Below are 25250 nucleotides of genomic sequence, written 5' to 3'. Positions count from 1 at the left end.
TGAACTTGAAGGTGGAGTCAGTGATTCCCATGAGGGGATCCATTTAATCAGGGAATGAGTCATGAATTAGGATAATACTGCGGTTTGGAACTACCCTACCCACGCCCGAAAAAACTTGAAGGAATTCAAATTTGGCTCAATATTGCACACAACATGAAACAAAATACTGACAAACAGTGTCATACTGTTACCGTGTTGACACTTACACCATGCATGTACCTTAAGTCAGTCAATCGAAATAAAGGCAAAAAACTTTACTTAGGGTTATAAAAAAAATCCCATTGACCATAAGGAAGGCGACTGTCAATACAATGCCACGGCAGGTCATGTTGCTGGCTGATCTTTCAGTCATAAAATATATCTGAAGGTGTCAAATGTAATAAGCCAATAGATCCTTAAAGCTCTCTCCAATATAGACTCATGGCAGGCGAGTTCAAAGAGTCTCTGTCAACGGGTCTGAAGAAACATCTTCGCACATTAGCAGTATAGTGCAGCCTGAATCTGATTAGATTTATATCATGTCTGGGCCCGAGAGTAGCTTGTCATTTTGGCTCAAGTCCTCTTTCAGAGAAATAAAAACAACACAGAGCTTCTCTGTTTTCTTCGAGTAGTAAACTCTGCAGCAGGGGGAATACCTTCCTACCCTAATAGTCAACTTTTTAATTATTTTAAATAATCATCATGTTCTTCATGTAATCTCTACTTCACTGCTCTAACGTTGCAGTCTTATGTCACTGTCTGTGTATCTTGACCACTGGATTTATTCCTATTTTCTTTAAGGTATAGCGTTTCTCTGTAGGTTATTCAGATAAGCGAAGAGTGTGTAAGGGGATTACAGGATTACATGCAAACTCAAATTTCATTAACACGAAGAAGGCAGCAAAATCCTTGAAGCTCTGAAATTCACTGCTTTTCTTTATACAGCGTGAGTGACTTGGTGGTTACATATTTTCTTCACAGTGTTTTCAAATGTCAAGACCTTTAACGTGAAAGCATGGCTCCCGCCTGACATGCATGTAGAAAATCAGGCTTCAATCCCTCAGTGTTCTTTGGCCAGAGTGCCTGTTTGCTGAACGCTTTGTCTAGCCTTAAGATCTCTCTCTCTCTCTCTCTCTCTCTCTCTCTCTCTTGCCGTTCCCCGAGGACCCTTTACTTTTGTTTCTTTCCAATAACACCTCATGCTCTGCTTCCTTTGCTGCTGCAGCATCTGCTCTTTTAGCTGTTGCGATGAAGCATCAGAGTGTTTGTCGGGAACTGTGTAGACTTTAAGATGAGACTTTCAAGCAGCTGTCTTGTCTCCCTAGACGGAGTGAGGAGAATTTATATATACTGTATATATATATATATATTTTGTCTATAAGACATGCAATTTGGTTTTCGAGATTGTCTATCTTTAGGTGCTCTCTAGCTTTACGTGCCTGGGTCTACCGTTGTTCAGAAACTGAACTGACAGACATCCATTTCTCTACAAACTTTTACTCTGTCAAGGTGTCTTTTCGCCTCCTTCAAAATAAAAGCAATTTGGTTTTACAATATAACTAACAGGGGAAAAAATCGCATTGTGCAATGAACAAACGTGAAGGACAAGAGGTTATTTAAGAATGCTGGACTATACCTAATTTAATGTACAACAACCCGACTATGATTCATTTTGCATGACTGGGAGATGTGGCCACTGACTCGGAAAATGTAAAGCTCATTTATTGCATGTGCAGTGGCTGTGTAACGTCAAGCTGAAATGAAATTTGGTCAGGAAATAGAGTACAAAGGTATAACCGAAGTACCAGTGTGGTCATTAAATTAGAACTGTTCATCTCCTCACAGACAGTCAATGGGTGCAGAATAAGCCGGGGGAATATGGCTGCTCTGCTACAGCTCTTCATTTGCTGTCTTCTTTGCACAGATTCCTGCAACAAAAGGGGGAGCTTGATTTTGTGTCATTAGCACGGCAGGCTTCAAAGGCCTTTCGCAGCCCCGAGTCAATGCAGAGATTAGTTTAATTAAACCTATAAGTCGGTATGAGAGTGTAGAGGAGATTTAGACACGTTTCCTCCGTTGACCCCCCCTTGCCATCGATTATTCATTAACAGTCATCACGACGAGGAAGCCGCTGGCTGGGGGCTAGCTGCTGCCATATCAGCATTTTTTCCCAACAGTCTGGATGGTGTCAGCTCAACTCTTCCTCCATTCTGCTGTTTATCTATCCATTCTGAAGGGAGGTTGAGACCACCATCATTCATTCAAGCTAAAAAAAAAACACTTCCAGCCAACCCCATTTCCCAGGATCCCTTTTTCTTCGACCCCTTCAGTTCACAAAGTTAATGATTAACCTGCCTGACTCCATCACCCTCTCCCTCTCCCTCCCAACGACACACACATGCACGCGCACACACACACACACACACACACACACACACACACACACTCTCTCTCTCTCTCTCTCTCTCTCTCTCTCTCTCTCTCAGCCTCAGTAGAGAATGACAGTTATTTCCTGCCCCCGCTTCCTCCTCTGCCAAGCAAGCACAGATGCTTATTTCCACGTGCAATTTCAAACCCCCATCCACTATACTACTGGCCCCCCCACCCACCCATGAGCTGTGCCTCACCCAGGCATTTAGCACCTGGCTGATTGCTACCAGTGTGGGGGTGGCAGCGAGGGGAGATTAAGGGAAGAGAAGTTGGGACTTGCAAATTGGTAAAAGGGTGATATACTTTTATAGGCTGACCATATAATCACAGCTGTACTCGATGCTGCGGTTGCATCATCCACAGATCTATTGAAGGCATTTTTTTTATTAATATGAAGCACTCTTAGGCTGGGGCATGCTTGTAGGGCAACGTGCCCATAACTGACACATCTCAAATGACATGTCCAGAGCGGACTTGCCATCTCCGCTTGCCTCAGCTTGCCCCCTTGCGCTTCTCAGGCAATCACAAGATAGAAAGAGAGAACGAGAGAACGATAGAGGCACGCTCGAGCCTGCTTCCACTCTAATGTCGACATTTACAGTAGGATGCACAAGAAGCCCAAGCTCTGGAGGGAAAGAGCTGGCACCACGCCACATGGGCAAAGAGAGCATCTGGCCACCGGATTCACAGAGCCTGGATGAGGATAATGCAATGACATACATGGAGGAGGGAGAAAATACAAGACAGGATGCTGGAGCAAGAATGAACTGATGGAAAGGGCTGTGAGAAAACTGCCGATGCGACAGTGACAGGTTGGCCAACACTCAATTTTGCTGTCAATCACAATCAGAACCATTTCAGAACTCATATTTATGAATTCAGGCCTCGTGACTTCTTGCAACCTGGCTGCATAACGCTCTGCTAACTCATCAAATGATGAAATATTGTTATCGTATTAGCATACTTCCCAGCCTGCATTATGTTAAGCTCTTCCTCTATCCCATTTGAAAACAGTGGCACAACGGAAGCTTGTTATGAGTCTTTTCATGCATGCGTCTCGGATGAGTCACCGATATTTTCTCAGATAAAAAGGAAAACAATGATGAATGCGATGAAAATTCCAATCCTATACAGCCCCTACCCCCCACACTCTCAAGTCACTGGAGCTGCAGAGAGATCCAGATGGAAGTAGGCTACTGATACTGGACTAAACGTGGCCGTGCACTATAAGAAAATATAAACAACTTACTACTGTGCATCAGCAATAACTCCATCCATACTGAAAGGACGGATGCAACTATAAAGCAAATTTGTCTCAAAACAAAATGACTGAACTTTGGTTGGCTGCATTTTATAGGCCAGGTGTATCTTTAATTCGGGAGGGTTGCGTTAATTGCTACCCCCCTCCTCTCCACATCGCCTCTGCCACCCATCCAGCAGTTTGCCACGTTGTGGTCTGATCACAGAGCTGGGGATTACAGCGTTTTATCCTGCCTCACAGGATAACCAAGCCAACTCAGAGTAGACCAACACAGAGAGAACTGGCCTCAGCCTCTGAAGTGCAGAACACATGCCTTTTTGGAAAAGCCCGGAGGGATTGGCCGAAACCTCACACCTGGCAAATACCGCAGGAAGGGATTTATTTTATGGGCTCTAGCTCTACTAGACAGGATGAGCCGCCCTTTATTCCACACGGCAAAAGGCCTTGTGAAAGGACAGCCAGGGCCAGCCCTCTTTAATCTATTAATGCACTGTACAAAATACATTCCACCCGGATTGAGTGGTTCACGTTAGGCACTCAGAGCTCTTAGCCCCGTGTTTTCTTTCACCTGAGGAATTTTTGGGCTCTGCTGCGTAGTGGATTGTCTTACATTTGTGTTCTTCATGAACCATTACAGGCGCCCGTCAGTTCACATCACCATCACAGGAGTCTCTCTTCAGGTGCAGAAAGACTCATTCTGTCAATGCCATGTCTGCTATTCGTGTTGCTCGACTTTTCACTCTGTTTTGATGCGACCTTATAACACGGCCTGCTGCACAACAAGGCTGATCTATAGTACGTTTAAAATGCAACAACACTGTGCTGTGGGAATGTATTACAGGACAGTCACGTGTTAATAGTGGAGTCAGCAGTTATGGAGAAGGCTTGTTTTAAAAATCACTTTTTGTCAAAATCAGCGAATATCTCCTCACAAACCCCCACCTCTCCGTACTCTGTGTGCGCAACAAAGGAATCCAGTATTAATACACAGCTAAGGCTCAGTAAACGGGTATTTTGCTAGCTACGGTCGGTCCCCTTTGTTTACAAAGCCTAGGCTGTGTTTAAACACCAGATTTTTCTGTAATGTGAGGAGATATTTACTGATTTTGACATCCATTATTCTCCAGAATCATTGTATCCACTTTGAATTGTGCGGGTTCTCTACTTATATTTGAATTTGAAACAGTGACCAATGCGTTTCAACTGCAAGCATCAGTATCTGGGTGTCTACATCATGTATCAAACAAACAGTCCTACATTTTCTTCAAATGTTAGGGGGCCGAAAGTCATTTAACTGGTCAGAATAAACCATCAGAGTAATTTACATTTTGATGCAAATCTCTTCTGCCTTTGTAAATCTCTGCCAGGCCTATTGCATCCATCTTCACTTCTTGCTTGTTTTATGGCTTTTTTTGCCTTCAATCTGAGATTAGGGAAAGTCAATCACATGCTCAGTTGGACTGATGTCAGATGAATGCCGTGGCCAGGCCTTAGTTTAAAACTTTTTTTAAACTGCCCAAAATACATCCAAATGAAAAATGAAAACCCTCTTTCCAACTCCACTTTATCTCTGCACAGTATTTTGCTGTTGTCGGCTGCACTTTCGCAGCGTGTACTGTATTAGAAACAGGGAGCAACGAGGTCAGCACAGCTTGTATTATTTTCAATTTCACTCTCTTTTGTGTCATGGATCCCTCTGCCTATCTCAGTGTTTTTTTTTCTCATTCTCTCTACTGTCTAACTCACATGCAAAATGATTAATTACAACTGAGATTTGACACGGTGCTAGCAGCAGAAACCAATATTTCTCCGGCTTCTTCTTCTTCTTCTTCCTCTTTTTCACTCTTCCTGCTCCCCGGATCTCCTCACTCTTTAATATGTTAATTCCTCCTGGACCCCAGAGGCAGTTCAGTGTGAAGAAAGTAGGAATTTAAGAATCCTTACTCCCAAAACTCATTTTATAAACAGAGTTCCAATTCTCACACATCAGGGGGGTGGAACCAGAGGAACTGTTTGTTTAATGAACATTGATACCCCTTTTTAAAAAAGCACCTTTTAGGTTTGAGCTGCCAGAGCTCCGGTGTATTTTTCTCCTCCCCTCTGCTGTTGAGGAAACTGAGGCTGGTTTTTAAACAGATGGATCCGCTGACACAGCGAACCGTCCTGAGAGCTGACAGATGGGGAGACGTGTTCAATTGCTGCTCTGTTTAGTTTCCTGCCGCACGCATCCAGATACATTAGGAGTTGAGAGACACACACTCCTCAACGCGGGTGTGTAATAGAAGAATGATATTGATTCGCTTCTGATGTTTAATGGAGTTTCTCAGACGGGAGATGTTTGCAGAGTTGGGTGTGATGGGTAGAAGGAGAAATAGGGTCAACACCATAAGAAGGTTATCCAGCTGAATTTTGCTTAATGAACTAGATTTTTTAATTGCACTGACTGAGCACCATTCCTAGAAAGCTCTCACAAAAACCCAATTAGTGTCGGCTGGGGAGCAGAGATGGTGAGAAAAGAAAGAGTTTGAAATGCGAGCGAGCTGGACTGTGGAAAGTACTGGCATCTCTACTACACCCTACTAAATCCATGAAAACTCCCTCCCCGTGGTGTGGACAACCCCTCCCTCCCCAACAAGCCCACACAAGGAGTGGTATTTTTAGTGCATAACCCTATCTCTGAGATGGAGTGAACATCTCTCTCTCTCTCCCTCTCTCTCTCTCTCTCTGGGGCTGTTGGGCTTCTTTTATTTTAATCCAGAGAGAGAGATAGAGAGAAAGAGAGAAATAGAAGTGTGAGTCATCCAGAGCTACCTTTGTGTCACTGTGGCTCTGTATCTTGCCAATATCACACTATCTTTCCCTCCATCATCTCCATCTAATGTAAGAGTCTATCTATCTATCTATCTATCTATCTATCTATCTATCTATCTATCTATCTATCTATCTATCTATCTATCTATCTATCTATCTATCTATCTATCTATCTATCTATCTATCTATCTATCTATCTATCTATCTATCTATCTATCTATCTACTCTCCTTTATTTAAAATTCTGTCATATTTAATGCAATCTAGAGGTGAAATGCAGACTAATAAACAGTCTTGCCATCCAATTCGTAATACATATTGCCCAGCACAAAGACGGTTGGCTGTGTGTTTTTCTGGAATGATAGATAATGACAGATATAATGTGGTGCAAAGACAAATGCTGAGCACGGTGCAGCTGAGTGAGAGGGGAGAGGGAGTGTAACACAGTGAAATGGTCCAATTAGCTTGATGCTCTGAATTTGCACTGTAATGCATTCACAGCCTGGCTGAACAAAAGTGGGCGCACTATAGTGGATATGACTAGAAGGGGGCACTCAGTTTGCCTTCTGGAGGCTTTTTTTGTTTAAAACAGCTGCGGCTAATAAAAATATGCCATGAGAACAGCTGGGGGGAAACCAGCCTGGGAAACCCAAAACGACCATCTGATAAAAACACCATAAAGCACCTCAGAGGGCAGGTCAAATTAGCTCTTTCACATTACACATAGTCATTTTACCAACTATAATAGAACAATCAGATATATCCGCTTCAATTACCTCGTTTTTTGATAACAATTATATTATCATGCACACCGAAGATTATACCACCAGTGATGATAATATCAATTTTGCAGAATCAAAAGCTGAGTATTTTATGTTTAAGTGAATGACATCCCAGGAGGAAAAGAAATCCCTAAATTATACATATGGAAGAACGAGGCAAAACTGTACTCCAATTATAGTGCTATTATAATAGGCGCTAACCCGCAGAATCATGTAACACAATGAGAAAATCAGTGTGATTATCCTCGATAGCAGTTGGATACCATTAGTGAGAAAAATGCCCGAATGTCTTGCGCACGCAGGAATTTGCCCTGATCCTGCCTCAGGGCCACAGCCTTGCAGCGGGACAGTGAGTGCGACTTGCTTGTCTGATGAGTCAGTCACTCTGTCATTTCTTTCCGTATGTGATTTTTCGCCCTCTCGTCCCCCACGTTCTGCTTCGTTTAGAAAAAAAAACCTAAGCAGTATAATTGAAGACTGCAGAAATGTTCCACCAATTCAGATGCAGCCTTTCTGTCTCCCCTTAGCTTCCTTCACGACAAGTCACGCCAGCAGCAGCCTGAACTTTTTCGGCATTCTGTCTGGTTTTACACACTGCAGAGGCCAGACCCCACTTTAAAGAAATCACATGTCCTACCCCACTCTATTCAATAGTTAAAGGCATCTGTAAAGGCTGCTGTGTTGACATGAATACTAAGATGACGTGTCAGCAAAACTGTTAAGGATGGATGCATCCTGCTTTTGGATGTATGTGATACACCCTCCGTAGTAAACGCAAAGAGGATGTGCTACTGCTGTTTTTCATCATCAACTTCTGTTTTTCTCTTTTATTGATCACCGATGAATGTGTTTCTATAGGACGAGTGTGAGAGGTGCAGACGATGTCAATAATGTTATGTTAATGGAAACAGTAGCAGGAGAAGTATGCCCGATATGTTATGCAGCAGAAAATTGAGTGAACCTGGGGGAGCCAAGTGCTACCTAACTGATGGCAAAATGATGGCGGAAGAAGCTGTGATTGGGTAATGAGGCCTGAGCCGAGTCTTGCGGACCGTTCCGAAACAAGAGAGTCTGGTAATATGGGCTGTGAGAATCGGCAGTATGTCCAAACAGAATGGACGTCTCTCACTCCTGCATGTACCCAGACACTTCAGTCCGTCTCGCAGAAGCATTCTCACGAGCACACATGCTCTGATGCACATGACGGCTCAGCCACATTTGCTGTGCCAGTGTCAGCGGCTCCATCTCTTGCCTTTTTTCACAGACCCGGATTGAACAATAGCGTTCGTACAAGCCTTGTGCACTGCGGTTAACTCTCATTTTTCCGCTGGCAGCAACAGCCGGGCCTCACGTGCATAATATGGAAACTGCTGGAAAAGTTGGGGAAGAAAAGTAAGGGAATTCTGGATGACTTCCAGCCAGCGGTTGGAGCTTCGTGACGGGCACGACATTATGGTGACAAACGCTTTACCATCATGATGAACACGTCTTTAGGAGATGTGCCATGCCCTACGGGGAGCAAAATGAGGACATTACACACACACATACTCACACTAGTCTTTCACATTGTGTTCACATAATGTTCGTGCATGGACTCGGTCTAGCACGCAGAAGCAGCCACACTCAATATCTGCCTTATAGCTACATATTGAAATACAGAGTGAGAAATAAAGCTCAATAAAGCACTGGGTGCTGAGGCTGGTTTGGTTTAATCTCATTACAGCGAGAGCCCGAGGCTTCTCTCCCCCTATTTATAGCACCCTGTGAGGGAGGAGGGCTGGCCTTCCCGTACACAAGCTCACTGGCTTGTGCAACTGTGGCCGCGAGTGGCAAGGGACATGGACCAATCACAGGCAGGTCTCGCATCAAATTTGATGTGACAAAATACACAATTGCCAGTGATCTGTGAAGACAAGCGGCCTCATTCTCTATTCTCCTGACACATGCGTGCCTACTCGTTTGCCACATTTACCTTCTGTTCCTCTGCTGTCTCATCGTCGCACCTTCTCCCTGGTGTCCTCAGTCCCACCTGTGTGATGCAAAGGAATGGGGTTGTCTTCTAGTCAAGCAGGAGATGTGTCAGTGTGCAAGGGGACGCAGCTGATTCTGATTCTGATTCTTCTTCTTCTTCTTCTTCTTCTTCTTCTGCTGTGTTAAGTGATGTTTCACTCATATTCTATCGTACCTAAACTAAGGATGAGGATGAAAATGGATGGATGGATTTGGCACATTTTTGCCACTGTATACTGTGCCTAAAGAGTATGTTGATACAAATACTCTTTCTCAGGGATATTTTGAAAATAATTCTGGCCAACTGTGAGTTCTGTGGATTGCACCAACATCCTCTTGAGGTTCTTAAAAAATGCTTACAACAACGAGGAGCTCTGCTGGAAGGCTGCAGGGAGTGACAGAACACTCACTTTCGAATATCTTTAAGGAAACCTCTCACAACAAAACCCCCAATGAAGGCAAGGCAAGGCAAGTTTATTTATATAGCACAATTCAGACACAAGGCCATTCAAAGTGCTTTATAGGGGCAAGATTAAAATACACAATACACATTAGAAAAGTGAATGAATAAAACATTTAAGAGCGAATGAATAGAAATAGAACATTTAAATAAAATTAAAATTACAGGCTAAAATGGAAAAAGAAAAGTCTTCAGACTTGATTTAAAAGAGCTGAGAGTTGCAGCAGACCTCAAGTTGATGCATTTTTGGTGCATAAAAACTAAAAGCTGCTTCTCCTTGTTTAGTCCTAACTCTGAAGACTGTAGGTAAACCTGTCCCAGACGACCTAAGGGCTCTGGACGGCTCATAACGTATCAGCAGATGAGTAATGTATTTTGGCCCTAGATTTAGGGCTTTATAAACCAACATCAATATTTTGAAATCAATTCTTTGAGTGACAGGAAGCCAGTTTAGAGACCTCAGAACTGGGGTGATGTGATCCAATCTTTTGGTACTGGTGAGGACTCGAGCAGCAGCGTTCTGAATTAGCTGAAGCTGTCGGATAGATTTTTTTGGAAGGCTTGCAAGGACACTGTTACAGTAGTCAAGTCTACTAAAGATAAATGCATGGACCAGTTTTTCTAAATCTTGCTGAGACATAAGCCCTTTAATTCTTGATATGTGTTTAAGGTGGTAGTAGGCTGACTTATTAATTGATTTAACACAAGACATTAGCCAATATGCCCCTAAATACACACAACAACAACAACAACAACAACAACAATGAAAGAGAGAGAATTCCTGGGGTTGTCCTAAATAAACAAACAAAAGCATAATAACCACCATTAGTTAACAGTTAACTGAGGTGTCAGGTAATTAGTAAATGGTGTTCATTTAAAGTGTTACCATAATAATGGTGGAAAACGGCCTTGGTACGAAAGAGATAGATAACTTGAAATAGGGCTTCAATGGTGATAATTACTTTGCCTTTGATTGGCGGGTAAAATACACCTATATAAGTATATATATGTATATATATGTATATATATATATACATATATATATATATATATATATATATATATATATATATATATATATATATATATATATATATATATATATATATATATATATGAGGCAGACATATATATATATACAGTCATATGAAAAAGTTTGGGAACCCCTCTCAGCCGGCATTATAATTGACTCTGCTTTCACAAAAAAAATATAAAAGTGGTATGTCTTTAATTTACCAGGAACAGCTAAGTACTGGGATGTTTTCCAAACAAAGATTTTTTGAAAAGCAGTATTTGGTTGTATGAAATAAAATAAAATGTGAAAAACTGGCTGTGCAAAAATATGGGTACCCTTGTGGTTTTGTTGATTTTAATGCCTGTAACAGCATGTAAAACTGATGAATTTAAACACAAAGTTGGTTGGATTATGTTGTTAAGCCTTGAACCTCATAGAAATGTCTGTTTAATCATGAGAAAATGTATTTTAGGTGCCTAAATGCAAGTTGCACTTCTCTTTGACTCTCTGCTGAAGTGAGACAGAATGGGATCATCAAAACAGCTCCCAAAAGATCTGAAAAACAAAGATTGTTCATTGTCATGGTTTAGGGGAAGGCTACAAGAAGCTTTCCCAAAGGTTTCAATTGTCAATTTCGACTGTAGGGAACGTTGTCAGGAAATGGAAGGACACAGGCACAGTGGCAGTTAAACCCAGGCATGGCAGACCAAGAAAAAAACAGGAGTGGCATAGGTGGAGGATTGTGAGAATGGTTGCACACAACCCACAGATCACCTCCAAAGACCTGCAAGAACATCTGGCTGCAGATTGTGTATCTGTACATCGTTCAACAATTCAGCGCAATTTGCACCAAAACATCTGCTTTTTATAAAGACCAAATAACTTAATTTTTGTCTCATCAGTCCAAAGAATTTTCTTCCAATATGAATCTGGCTTGTCTAAATGAGCTTTTGCATACTCCATGCAACTGTATCTGTGGCGTGGGCGCAGAAAGGGCTTCCTTCTCATCACCTGGCCATACAGATGTTTTGGTGCAAATTGCACTGATTTGTTGAACCATGTACAGATACACAATCTGCAGCCAGATGTTCTTGCAGGTCTTTGGAGGTGATCTTTGGGTTGTGTGCAACCATTCTCACAATCCGCCGCATATGCCGCTCTTGTACTTTTCTTGGTCCGCTAGACCTGGGTTTAACTGCAACTGTGCCTGTGTCCTTCCATTCCCTGACAACGTTCCTTACAGTAGAAATTGACAATTGAAACCTTTGGGAAAGCTTCTTGTAGCCTTCCCCTAAACCATGATAATGAATAATCTTTGTTTTTAAGATCTTTTGGGAGCAGTTTTGATGATCCCATTCTGTCTCACTTCAGCAGAGAGTCAAAGAGAAGTACAACTTGCATTTAGGCACCTAAAATAAATTTTCTCATGATTAAACAGACATTTCTATGAGGTTCAAGGCTTAACAACATAATCCAACCAACTTTGTGTTTAAATTCATCAGTTTTACATGCTGTTACATGCATTAAAATCAACAAAACCACAAGGGTACCCATATTTTTGCACAGCCAGTTTTTCACATTTTATTTTATTTCATACAACCAAATACTGCTTTTCAAAAAATCTTTGTTTGGAAAACATCCCAGTACTTAGCTGTTCCTGGTAAATTAAAGACATACCACTTTTATATTTTTTTTGTGAAAGCAGAGTCAATTATAATGCCGGCTGAGAGGGGTTCCCAAACTTTTTCATATGATTGTATATATATATGTCTGCGTCAGCTTCATTAGAAATCCCATCTAGGCAGAGTGTATAATTGATGATGTTGTTACTTAAAACCTCTTGCTGTGGACCTGGCTCAATAGGAAATAAATGCAATGATTGTGCAATCTTACAAAAAAACATCCAGATCTCACACTGAAAAGTAGAGCATCAAATAGAAGTACTAAGTACCTGAACCCTCGATACGCCTCCTCTCCCCCTCCCTCTCTGCCCTCCAACAGTCTTAATGTGAGTGGTTAATGTGTGAACATGAACATGGCATACAAACAGGCTCACTGCTTTGACATGACAGGCTCTGTTAACACATTGATCTGGCGGAGGTCAGGAGCTATTACGGCAGCTCTCTTTCTGACTAAGGTGTGCAAATAAATCATTAGCTGCTTCATGCATTATGTAAAGTCCTCCAGTGTACACACCAACCTCTTTGCGGCTGTAGTTATTTTTCTTATATACTGTATATATTCCTCACACAAACCTAGTGCATCTATTCTATTTGTGTTGGCTACTGGATCTTTCTGTTTCAGTAGCAGTAAAACAAATGGTTTTGCCCTGACTTAAGGCAGGAGGCAACATGCAAAAAGCATTCCTAAGGACAAGCCCCATAGGGCATCAACATATCAACAGCAATGTACTGTAAAAAAAAAGGAAGAAGAAGAAGAAGAAGAAAAATACACTGTGGTGAGCACACGTGCACCGTGCATTGCACATACATGTTGCTCTCATTTAAAGCCAACACAGTTTCACTAATTTTAGGGACTGAAGAATTTCAATCGTGGGAAAAAGATTTGAAACACTTGCAGAATGAAATGCTGGTCTATTGGCCGAGGGGATTCTCAAACCTCTTTCCAAATCCTCTGGATTCTTACAAAGCTGCTATGTCATGAAGCTAAAATAGAAGCCTACTTTTGTTATTTCCTGCACACTTTATTCTTCTACTCCACAACATTTCAGAGGTAAATATCAAATATATAGTATTCTTTATTCCACTACATTTTGACAACTGGAGTTACTTTAAAAATGTATATTTTTATTAACAAATATCTCATATGATATAATTTATTGTCGTAAAACTAAAAATAGCTAATAAAATTATCCAATAAAATAAGCAACAATAAAATGTTGCTTACTCATTAAATCACCAGTATTACTAATATAATACATAATAATATAACACCCACAGGAGCCATTTTTTAATAACATTTACGCACTTTTACTATTTGATTGCAGGCCTCAATTAGGGGAGAACGGGGTAAGTAGGCACACTTTTTACTCTAGTGAGAATTGCTCATCACCATCAACATCTTTCAATAGTCATTCCTACATTAAATTGAAGCTTAAGGTGTTGGCTTGAAATGTGTACCCCTCACTTTTTCTATCTTATTGTAATAAAGAAGAAATTAATCATCAAAGACACCCTTACACATTGTGACAACCAACCCCATCAAGGGGTCGGTTGTCAAACACTATGGGGTTGTTTGTCACAATGTTATCTTAATGGGAATAATCTTAAAAAGAAGGCAAGAAAGTAGAACTAAATTTGAAAGTTTAATTGCATTGTCAAGTTGATAAATAGGCCTACATAACTTACTGTAGCCTTGGCAGCTGGTCTAGTTTGGGATGCACTGGGTTGTTTTGATTTTGTTGCCCTTTTTTCTTTTGCATGCTAGCTGCCTTTTCCTGCTCTATTCTTTCCTTCTCTGGGGTGTCAGTGAGGATACAGCTTGACAATTTCTTTCGTTATTGGGTTCCTTTTCTGGCTGCAGCCTTGAGATAACATGTGACAACCAACCCCCCAAAAAATGTGACGACCAACCCCAACTTGAATTTCTTGCTAGCATCAAGGCCAACAACCATCTGACAACTAATTAGCTTGCTAACCACAATCTAAACTATAGTTTACCCTTCACACTTTGTATGGGTAACAAGTGTTTTGTTATAAACCCATTGTGTAAAAGCCTAGAAGAAAAATACTGAGGAGCTAAATATTTTCAATTTGACATGAAAAACACAAACAGTCGTCTCACCTCAAATTCAGCAGTCTAACTCCAAGGAAGACTATGTAGGTGACCTCTGATCCCAATTCTGGATATTTGCATACCAAAATTTCACAGACAGCGCCTTCTGGTTCCGAGATATAACGATTGTGACAACCAACCCGTGTGACAAATTACCCCGTTCTCCCCTACTGGTAATCGAGTATTGAAAAAGTATTGTGATATTGCAACTTTTACTTTGGTAAAAGTTGCAATATCACTGCAAACATGTTTGTTTCCAACAGCAGTTGATAGTGCTTATTTGCTGCTGGCTGATTTGGTTTTCTTTTTTTCCAAATGAGCACACTATGAAATATTTACTGGCTTATTTAGCAAGCCCTGTGCTGTTGTTGTTTTGATAGCAACTGAATACCGTTTGATGTGGTTTGCGGCATGTTTCTTCTAATAATAAAACACACAAGAGAAGTGGAGCTGAGTCAGACCCAGAAAAGGGCAAAACGCAACCATTCTGTAGTCATCTCTGGTGCACTCTATGCCTGTCAACACTGACCATGAAATGATATATTGCACAGGCATATCTCGGGTATGATAAATATTGTGAACAGAATAAAAATGAAGGTCTGAACAAAGCATTTTGTCTGATTTTTCTGGGACCAAGGTACAGTCTACACTAAGGAGCTCCTCCTCTATTACTCCCATCTGTCGCTTTCCACTACACAGGACTGTCACTCTTTCATTATCAGCCAGCGAATGTGACATTCTGCCAGCACTTTTTGGCAAGGTCACTGTCTTGGGGCAGGAGGTCTGAGAGTGATACCTCAGATGAGCTGTTGGCACCGACAGCGGGCTGCAGCAGGCAGTTGAATGAGCAAGCAGGATCAACATTGTCCTTCTGTGGCAAGTTTGGTCTACGAGTGCACTCCTCCATCCTCTCTATCTCTGATTCGTTGGGAGTTACTGATATGAACCCCTGACATACCTCGTCTGACATGGTGCTTTGCTGCTCGACAGCTGTATGCTATTTGTTCTTTCTGCTCCACTGTGTGTGTGTGTGTGTGTGTGTGTGTGTGTGTGTGTGTGTGTGTGTGTGTGTGTGTGTGTGTGTGTGTGTGTGTGTCAGTCAACCTTGCGCTCAGACAGCATCCTGAAGCACATTTTAGCAGGGTCGTCCTCTCAGTGGGGTCACTCTGGTCCACCGCATCACACGAATTGTGATTTGTCTTGTGTACTCGGGATGCAACTCCCGGAAAATACCTATTTCACACGTCCACCTTGAGGAAATGAGCGGAACGTAAACCATATTGGAGTTTACACTCCAGCAGAGCTGTTTGCGTCGTACATTTTCACATTCAAATTCTCCCGAGTCTCAGCACTGAAGGTCTTTTTCCTCAGTTTGTGCGGGGATGCGACTCTATAACATTAAAACGCTTTTTTCCTTTTAGTTCCTCTAGCCATGGGCTTGTCCAAGTCAATAAATGACTATAAGTACTTCTAAAAAGCTTTAATTTTTGTGTCAGGAGAAGGAAAAACCTTGAAAAAATCCAAGGTTAATTCTGAATATACACAGCATGATTATTAAATGGCAACTTAGTGCCAGCTACTTTATATGATAAATGTGTTCCTTTGAAGTCTGTGATTTTTCCAGTAGCTAGAGCATGAAAAACGAAAAATGACATCTGTGTAGAATACCTTGTTAGGAGAGGTGTATATAGAAAGAGATGACACACTGCACACCGTCAGTGGTGGGTGGGCAGTGCATTCCACCAGTGGGAATTTGAAGGTTTGAGATTCAGATATGACTTTGAGGGTGAAGAGACTTGTGCAAGCAGCTGAGAGTGGGTTGAAACAAAAGATTTGTGATAGAGAAGATGTGCTCGTAATGCTGCTGTAAGCAAGCACAATGCTATCAGAGTGATCCCCCGAAACTACAGGGAACCAGCGAGACGGGCTGTACAATAGAAGAACAAAGCGGAGAACAGAAATAGAGAGGAAATCAATATTCTCCATTTGCACTGGGATGAAATGAAGTGCTGTGAGGATAAAGGATGAAATACTGCAATTTTTTATGGAAGAAAAGACCTATTCAAGTAATATTATTAGATCAGAAGGGTTGAAAAAATGTTTAAAGAATTGGCCAGCATGAGGCCTATTACAATCACACTGAACATCTTGAGAGAGGCAGATGAACTGTTGCGCAATAAACTGCCCTGGAAAGGTTCCAAGAAGGGGATCTTATGTACAAAAAAATGGAACACGGGCTGGGTTTTGACACAATGTTAAGTAGACTTATTCCTGCAATCCGGGAGATATCCGTGAGTAACAGGTGGACTTGTTTGGGCAACTTGGATTGTTCATGCCGCAACTCATTTCGCATTCTCTTGCTGGGAACCTTTGGCAAACAAACAAAAGGAAAAACAAGAAATGACTGACTAGCCTATCACCACTTCGAAAGGATTCGGTGTGAAATTAATTAAAATGCAAAAAATGCCCAAGGTCTCCAGTCGATTCATGAAGAAGCAACCAACTGTGCCAAATGTAGTTACCACTGGCCTGAGAATCTTGGGAGGGAATTTTCGGCCATTAGTATAGTTAATATTAATGTAAAGGATTAAAAGTTAATTTTAGCCTGTCTTGTGTGTCTGTCTATCTCTCAGACACTAGGTCAGCCTTGTAGCCTGTTAGGAGACACTTCGACCAGCTGTATAGATAAAGTCTCATCTCCTTAGACTCCAGAATGTTATGGTTCACTGTGTTCAGCTCTGACCCAAAACACCGGGAAGGTGGTAGAGATAGCACAAGGTTAATACACTGCTTTTTGGAAGTGTCTGTCAGAACTGAATCGCAAGTCACCCGAGTTGCAGTCTGGTTCTGCTTGGCCAAGCCTGTAATAAATATTGCTTCATAAATTCATCCAAGTCTCCTGAAATATTTTTCCACCTGAGTTGACCTCTAACCTCGAAAGAACTTCCTTTACAAACTGGCGTCATCCTAGTGAGTCCACCAAATGGGACAACGCGATGGAAAAGAGAAACACACACAAAGAGGAAACTTGCATGAGAGCTGCGTTCAAAACCCTGCAAGCGAACAACCTGTTTGGTGTCATTGCTAAAAGATCTCGTAGCGGGATTTGCCTCAGGTAACCAATCTGGGATTTTTACTGAGCCAACCAATGGTGAGCACCGTTCTAGTACATGAACTGCCTCCAGATATACTAATTAGTTCTAAGAGGAGTGAGAAAAAGCACAATGTATTCACAGAGGGGCGCAATCTGTAGCTTTTAAACAGATGGTTCCGCTGCACAAATGAGATAAGAGGTCTATTACTTAACGCTATTAAAACACATTTGTCGGGATAATTCCTGAAAGCTCTCTGCTTGTGACGTGTTCGTTTATAGACTGAAGAAATGTGTATGATCAACAACAAAATACAGCTGTTGCGGTAATTAACTGGAGCTGTAACTCATTACGAATTAAATTATTATGGCAGCCGGCCAGGCAGGCAGCCGGCCAGGCAGGCAGGCAGGCAAGAGAGTAGCTCCAGCTTACAAATCAGCCCTGGATCCCAGCTTGTGGGGGGGAACACAAGGTGTAAAGAATGTATGAAGTGGTAGGTGAGCGAGGGAGGCTTTGGTTTGAAACTGTTGCAGTGGCCAGAACAGGGAACCGTCTCTGTGCTGTGATTAAAGTATCAGCAGACTGCAGCCATCAGCAGAGGTGTATTTGCATTCATGTTTTCTCCTCATAAATACAGATGTCAGGATGCAAATCCAGTGGGTTCCGCTACGTACTGACAGATTATACAGTCAAGACCATCAAGTGCCTTAAGGCTCTTGATGGTCGATTCTATAAATCGATTCTATAAAACCACAAAACAAGTAACCATAGCAACAGAATTGAGGGAAGAGCTGTTACTTGTTCAGTGTCAGTCATTCATATTTGCGTTGGAACTTCCCAGAGTGCATTGGGCATGGGACCTGATGACTGATACGCTCATATTAGCATCATCTTACAAAAGGCCGACTGACAAAAGACTCTGGGGGTGTGAAGAGGAGGCACACTGACACTCTTGGGGGGCGGAAGCTGATTGCCACTAAGACTGCCACTTTGTGGGATAGGACATACTAACAAAAATAGACTAGTGAAAACAGCCGAGAGAATGTTTCTTCATACATTTTTAGGAAAAAACACCCAGAAATTCTCTTGTTTGACATCCGTCCCTAGACTTTTGACTTTTCAGGGCTCCATTTTCTCCAAAGCAAAGAGATCAATTAAAGTAAGAGGGTAGAATCTGTTTTTTTCAATTAATTTCCCCAGCAGCTCTCCAGATGATTGATCTTTGGCACCACTAGATGAGGTCTTGACTGACTCCTCAGTGATTGAACGCTCTGCCTTCTTGAGACACTGAGGTCACACACCGGGTCGATCGGTGTCCAACCAATCAAAGACCAATTACTTTTTTCCACTCTCCAACAACAGAGTTGCTTCATTTTCCTCTTCAGGAAAAGAATTCAGCCTATTTTGTTTTAGTTGCTTGAAACTGTTGGCGACAATAAGAGCAGGACCTTGGGGCAACTCCTAGTTATGGCTTGTCTCTTTCCATATCGGGTTCAGCCAAATTATATTTCCTTCAGAGCAGTAGTGAGAGCAAGCGTGCATGAATCTGCCTTCCATGGACCGCACTCAAACACAAGTTCGCCTTGAGCTACAAACACAAAGCTGCTGGATCCACATAGATGTTAATAAAGCCTGATAAACCCCAGCGAGGAGACGAGGCATTCGGACATAAGTAAGGAGGCCAAATACACTCTAATATGTGAAACGAATGAAGAAAAATATCAACACCACGGAAATCCCACTGATATGAAAAACAGATAGAACAAAGCCTATTGAAAAACATACCGGCTACAGGTCAGACACTAACCTAGTCAGAAATACCTACACTCACTGTGAACGCGGCATTTCACCACTCATCATGACACATGTTTATCCACCAGCTTCCATTCTTCCATGCACCCTCCTTCCTGAACAGTGTGTAGTACAAACACCCACAGATCTCATCTTACACATAGCCTCATGGATTTGCTGAGGCGCGCACGCACGCAGGCACACACACACACACACACACCCACACACACACACACACACACACAAACACACAGTTGGAGCCAGCTTGGTGTACTCTCTCTTGTCAGACTCAAATTATCTTTCTATCCCTCTCTCTTTCTCTCGCTCTCTCTCTCTCTCTGCCCTCTCATGGTTTGCCGCCCACAGAAGGAGAAGGGCACGCAGAGTCAGTCAGTCCCAGTGCACTCGAGATTGGACGGCCCTCAGAGCATGTCCCGAGGACTAAAATACAAATCAGCCCTTCCTGCAGTCAGCTGGAGTTGGCCCTTGTCCCAGGGGCCTGTGGGGAAGGCCTTCTGTGGCATACAATAACAGGAATAAAATTAAAAATTAAAAAAATACAGGGCCCCAGCAGTCCCCTTGAGACCCACAACACTCTTGGGGATGTGTTAGCCTATATTAGTCTAATGATCCCCCTGTATTAATGTGTCGCTCGTGTGGAAGAAGCACATTTTTGGAAGGTGGGATTATTAGGGAGATAATGAGAGAGTCAGAAACAGTCCAACATGTGAACAAACTCTTACACTCGTAGGACCATCTGGGGATTTCAGGTCACAAAAAGGACAAAGTGTATGCAGGGGCGACAGGGAAAACCAGCAACTATACTATAGCCTTGACTTTTTATCTCCCTGTGACTCATCAGGGGGTACCCGCTCTCCCCGAAAAAGCCAGGTGCTGCATTCACACTTGTCTTCTTAAGAGGATAAAGGATGTGTAAGGTAGTAATCGCATAAAAATGGTATTGTTCCATGAGTCCTTTAATGAAATGGAATCTTTAATCTAATCTGCTTGATCAACATGCATCGTGTAATTTGATTTCAGTGCTGGAAGAGTTTTTAAGTATCATGTAATTTAGGCTGTTGGTCACCAGTGTCAGTCCATGTGCACTTCCTTTAAACAGTGTGAATATTTTACTGTCCGATGTGACCAGAGAGCAGCCAACGCTGGACCAATTAGATGCTGTATGAAGCCTCCTGTGTGACAGTCCAAGCAGGTAACACTTAGTACTTTTGTCACGTCTTATTTATACCACAGGGAGAGGTAGGCTTTTCAAACCCATCCACCACGTCTATAGTGGGTCAGAGGTCAGCATCAAAACCCCTGGAGTTACACACGTACTGCCTTGCTAAAGGGGCACTTCACCCAGGTTAATTCTAGTAAAAAGATGGAGCTTTAACTTTTGGTCCTTCCGCCCACAGGGCCCCCAAACCTCCCCCTTGCAAACAAGCTGATAAAGGCCTGGCCTGGGTGGCAATATCTCAGAGCTGCACGCTCCAACGCACCCACTAGACCTTTGGTGCCATTAAAAAAACGACTGCGCCTCGTGTCCCCTTATCAACTACGTGTAACATGTGTGGACGCTCTTTAGAATTGTCACTGGTATTTACAGATGCTGCTCATGCGCTTGGAGTGGGCGGACTGGTTTTGCGCTTTATACCCATCTAGAGTCTATCCAAAGACGCATAGCGCATCAGCACCGAAAAGCCCACGCGTCCCGCCTCTCCCGATAGAAAGCGCTTTATCTCGGTTAACCCTTAAGGCACACTGCGTTATTACGCACTCATTAAAATGCACCAACAGCCCCACACACACACACACACACACACACACACACCTCCTGTTTACGCATGCCTTGTGGGCTGTCATAGGCTTTTATTGGGATGGTTGGAATGCACATGATGCACCGTTCTCTCTCGCCTACCGTCTATTCCCGACACAATTTCCAATGGAGGTGTTTGTGGTCCCGTGGAAGGAGGACGGCCAGGACATCCGTGACTTTTTCAGCCCCGGTCGGTCGCTCGTATCCACGGCGTCGGAGCGCTCCATGTGCCGTACGTGATGCCGGTCTGTGTCGGAGTAGCCCCGGTGTTTGATTTTGATCGGGGTCCGGGGTTGCCTCCAAAGATGCTGCGGAGGCTTCAGGGTCGCTTGTCCTTCCCTGGGAACCGGGAGCGACAAAGACAGGCTCTTCTTCTTCGGGTATGGTGGTGGTTCCATCATAGTGCAAAAAAAAGAAGGAAAATAATAAAATTATATTTATAACTTATTGATTGAATGATATGGCTGTATTCGTTTATTTCAAGCACAAAACACGGTGCATGTCCCTCCTCTCTGCCACTTGATCTCCGAGCGAACAAATCAAAGTGACCAAGTCCAGCTCACAGCCCAGATCTGAGTCTTGTTTTCTGAATAACATGGAAAAAGCTGTCACAGTGGTATCCTCACAAGTCGTCCAAAAATCGTTAAACTCATTCTTTTTCAGTTCGTGGTCAGTTTTAATTCAGCCCAGAATCTCCGCTCTGCCGTGGTCCTCAGCAGTCCTGGCTTTAGGTGATGAGACGCCGGTCCGGCTGCTGCTTCCCCTGAAGTTTGACGCCTCGTCGCCCATGGCGCACGGCCGGATGCCTGTATTTATCTTAGAGAATTTATTGCTTCTTATCAGCCACTTATTGCAGAGACACACAGCTCGCCGGCGCTGGCTCCTTTCTGTGTGCGTGTGTGGTGTGTTGTATTATTGCAGGCCGTATGTCTTTCAGCTGAATTTCCAAGCAATTTGCACAAAAGTACCCAATCTATCACGTTCCACGTAGAGCTACGGCATCTCTGGGCGCGCACACTCACCGCACAAGTCTCCAGTTATTCCTTCATGGAGATGTTAGATCCAGTGCTTTCAGGAAGATGTCAAACTGGACTCAATGACCATCCCCTCTCAAAAACATCAGGATGGTGTGAGGAATGGTTGGATATGTCCAAAAACTATACACGATTCTTTGTTCTCTGCTGTCCCGAGTCTCTTCTTGAGGTTTGCTTTTGTCAGAATACATTTTAAAAGGACACAAATTGATCATTGCGGAGGTTCAGTCATCCTGTTCAGTGTGGGCCATTATCTATCCATCCTCACATTTGCTCTAGTTCGACGGCAAACATTGGCTTACCCACAAAGCTTCTCTCTCTCTCTCTCTCTCTCTCTCTCTCTCTCTCTCTCTCTCTCTCTCTCGGCAAGTCCAGTCTATCTATGAGCTACCCACAAAGCTTCTCTCTCTCTCTCTCTCTCTCTCGCTCTCTCTCTCTCTCTCTCTCTCTCTCTCTCTCTCTCTCTCTCTCTCTCTCTCTCTCTCTCTCTCTCTCTCTCTCTCTCTCTCTCTCTCTCTCTCTCTCTCTCTCTCTCTCTCTCTCTCTCTCCAGGCAAGTCCAGTCTATCTATGTGGTGGTTGGGTGGTTGTTCCTCCTCCACAGTGATTTGTCGGTACCGCAGGGTATTTAGAACCTTTGATGGCTCATCCACTATGTTTTGCCCCACGCGCACTTTCACTGCGCATTTCCTTGACAGAAAAAACAACTCCACAAATTGCTCAAATGATGTCAGCGTATAAGAACAGGCATGACATGTAAAATGCCACTGTTTTTAATTTTTCATTTTCTTACCTATTCCATAGCTGAAAATCACTGTCACTTTGACTCAGCGGGTCTAAGCTTGAGTAGTACGTTCATATGTCAGCCGAGGCTGAGAGCATCCAGTCCTTCTCATGGTGTTCCTGCATCCAGTCATTAGGAACTAAAGTAAAAAAATAAATCACTATCATGTTGCTTTGGGAACACTCACATTCATTGTTAAGTGTTGGCTATAATCCCCATCAGGGCAACCACAGCTAATGGTACTGTTAAACACTATGGATGAAACCATCGGACCAGTGTGAAATTGTTGGCACTGTGACCTCTGTCGATGTGGGATCGATCCCAGCTTTAGTGAACATAAGTGGTCTGCAGTGCATCAATACCATTTACTCTTTTTTGGCAGAAAAGGAACATGCCATAATTATTCTCTCATTTTAAAAAGGACCACGCTTGTCTCTTCCTCCATATTTAATTTTCTGTAATTCATGTGCATTAAATTACTGCCAGCCACAGGGCGATACACTGCAGGTGAATAGGGTAAACAGTTTTAACTTATTATGCATGTATTTGCATCTCTTTAAAAAACAAAAATCTAGATGTTGGATAAAGCCAGAGTTAAAAATCTTTATTTTTGAACAAGAACATGTATCATAAATCAGACAATTAACAAGGTATGAACAAATACTTCTGTAACAACCTTCAGAATAGTGTTAAGAAGGATTATGGAAAGTGTAAGTGCTCTAGAAATTGAGATTTTGGGGGTATGCTGAGTCTTGCTTAAAGAACAGCCATTGTTTTGTGTCTATGTAAAATAGTGTAAAATATTAATCCTGGCCCGACTAAGAACAATGTTACTGTGACATAAAAAAAGGGGAGGGCTAAGTGAAAATCAAAATGTAGTAAATAAGCAATACAGATGAACTGATGCGATCTTGCGATGGGTAAGAAATTAAAATGTTGTGTTTATGGGCGTTAGTTGGACAGTATTTAGACAGCAGAACTTTGATTAAACACTCAAAGCCAATCAGAGCTGTTTATGTATGCTTGGTATTAATTACATCCAGCTTGTTCCTGATTAGAGATGTCAACAACTTAATCAAGCTTTAATCAAGGTGCATTTGAAGTCTAGACAGTGTTTAGTTCACTGCCACTAAGGTGCATCTTTGGTGTCTGCAGAAGGGTCCTCGTTACATTAGGAGAGGTTTGTTGCTAATTATGACGAGCTTGTGAGGAGATCAGGCACAACACAATGTTTCATTTTCGAATCACTGTACCTTTTTCCCGATGGACAGTAAAAGCCCCATGTCTCACACATGGGCACAATAAATACAGCTCGACACCATGTATCTCTAGTTATAAGAAATGCATGAGATTGGTTGGTGACGATGGAGAGCAAAGCCAAGCTCTCACAGTTTGCTGCTCTGCAATAAGGCAAAGCACCCGGCTATAAAAAGTCCAGGGAGGAGCTCACTGTCAAGACACATGGCGTTGAGCACAGAGAAGAGTTTGAGGTTAGATAAGGTGGTGCAAGCACTCAGAAAAAGATGCCTCCTAGACATTCCCTATTAATGACGCTGCCCACCTGGAAGAAGCATGCTGTTCACTCTGGACTCATTACCGCCTCTGCCTCCTTCAAATTCCCAGAGAGAGGCTGGAGGAGGGAGACATGCTGGGAAAACAGGACATCTGTGCTTCTCTTCTGCTTGTTGCCCCTAGCACCCTGACACATATAAGGAGCTAAAAAAAAATCACAGACGGATGTTTGGGTAAACTGTAAACACAGCAAATCACGGCTCACTTCACCTTTAAGCAGGACATCTTGTGTGCGCTAAAAAAGACTATTTGTGGAAACATGCATGATTAGTGCTCATAGAACCAGGAAGGCGTCAATCTATGTACACTAAATAAAAAAGAATAAATAAATAAAAGCTTGAACTCCAGATTGTAATAACTTCTTATTTTTAAGCCACAAGTGAGGCCACATTGGTCTCATTAAAATGTCCTTAATTTCTCCCCAATATATTCTCCCCCCATATATTGAAATGGAGGAGGAGGAAGTGATCAAACCAGAAAGAACCACAAGGCATAACAAAACACACACACACACACGTTTTCATCACATGGTTTCTTGGAGAAATAGGTTAATAAAACACAGGACTCTTGTCCTAAAACAAACCAAATTGTTGGTTAAGGACCTAAACCAACCATTT

The 25250-nt window shown here is 42.5% G+C and overlaps 1 protein-coding gene across 1 annotated transcript in view; it reads right to left on the bottom strand.

Moving 5' to 3' along the window:
* pde4a (phosphodiesterase 4A, cAMP-specific) overlaps positions 1-22531 on the bottom strand; it is a 44976-nt gene extending 22445 nt beyond the window's left edge. Inside the window, exon 1 of the mRNA XM_080043902.1 lies at positions 21347-22531. Coding sequence (XP_079900028.1) covers positions 21347-21645 — 299 coding nt within the window. The 5' untranslated portion in view covers positions 21646-22531. The remainder of the gene's footprint in view (positions 1-21346) is intronic.
* Positions 22532-25250: the final 2719 nt, after the last annotated feature.

The sequence above is a fragment of the Ammodytes marinus genome, assembly GCF_949987685.1.
Source record: "Ammodytes marinus genome assembly, chromosome: 16".
Taxonomy (NCBI): domain Eukaryota; kingdom Metazoa; phylum Chordata; class Actinopteri; order Uranoscopiformes; family Ammodytidae; genus Ammodytes; species Ammodytes marinus.
This window is presented reverse-complemented; position numbering and strand designations above follow the sequence as displayed.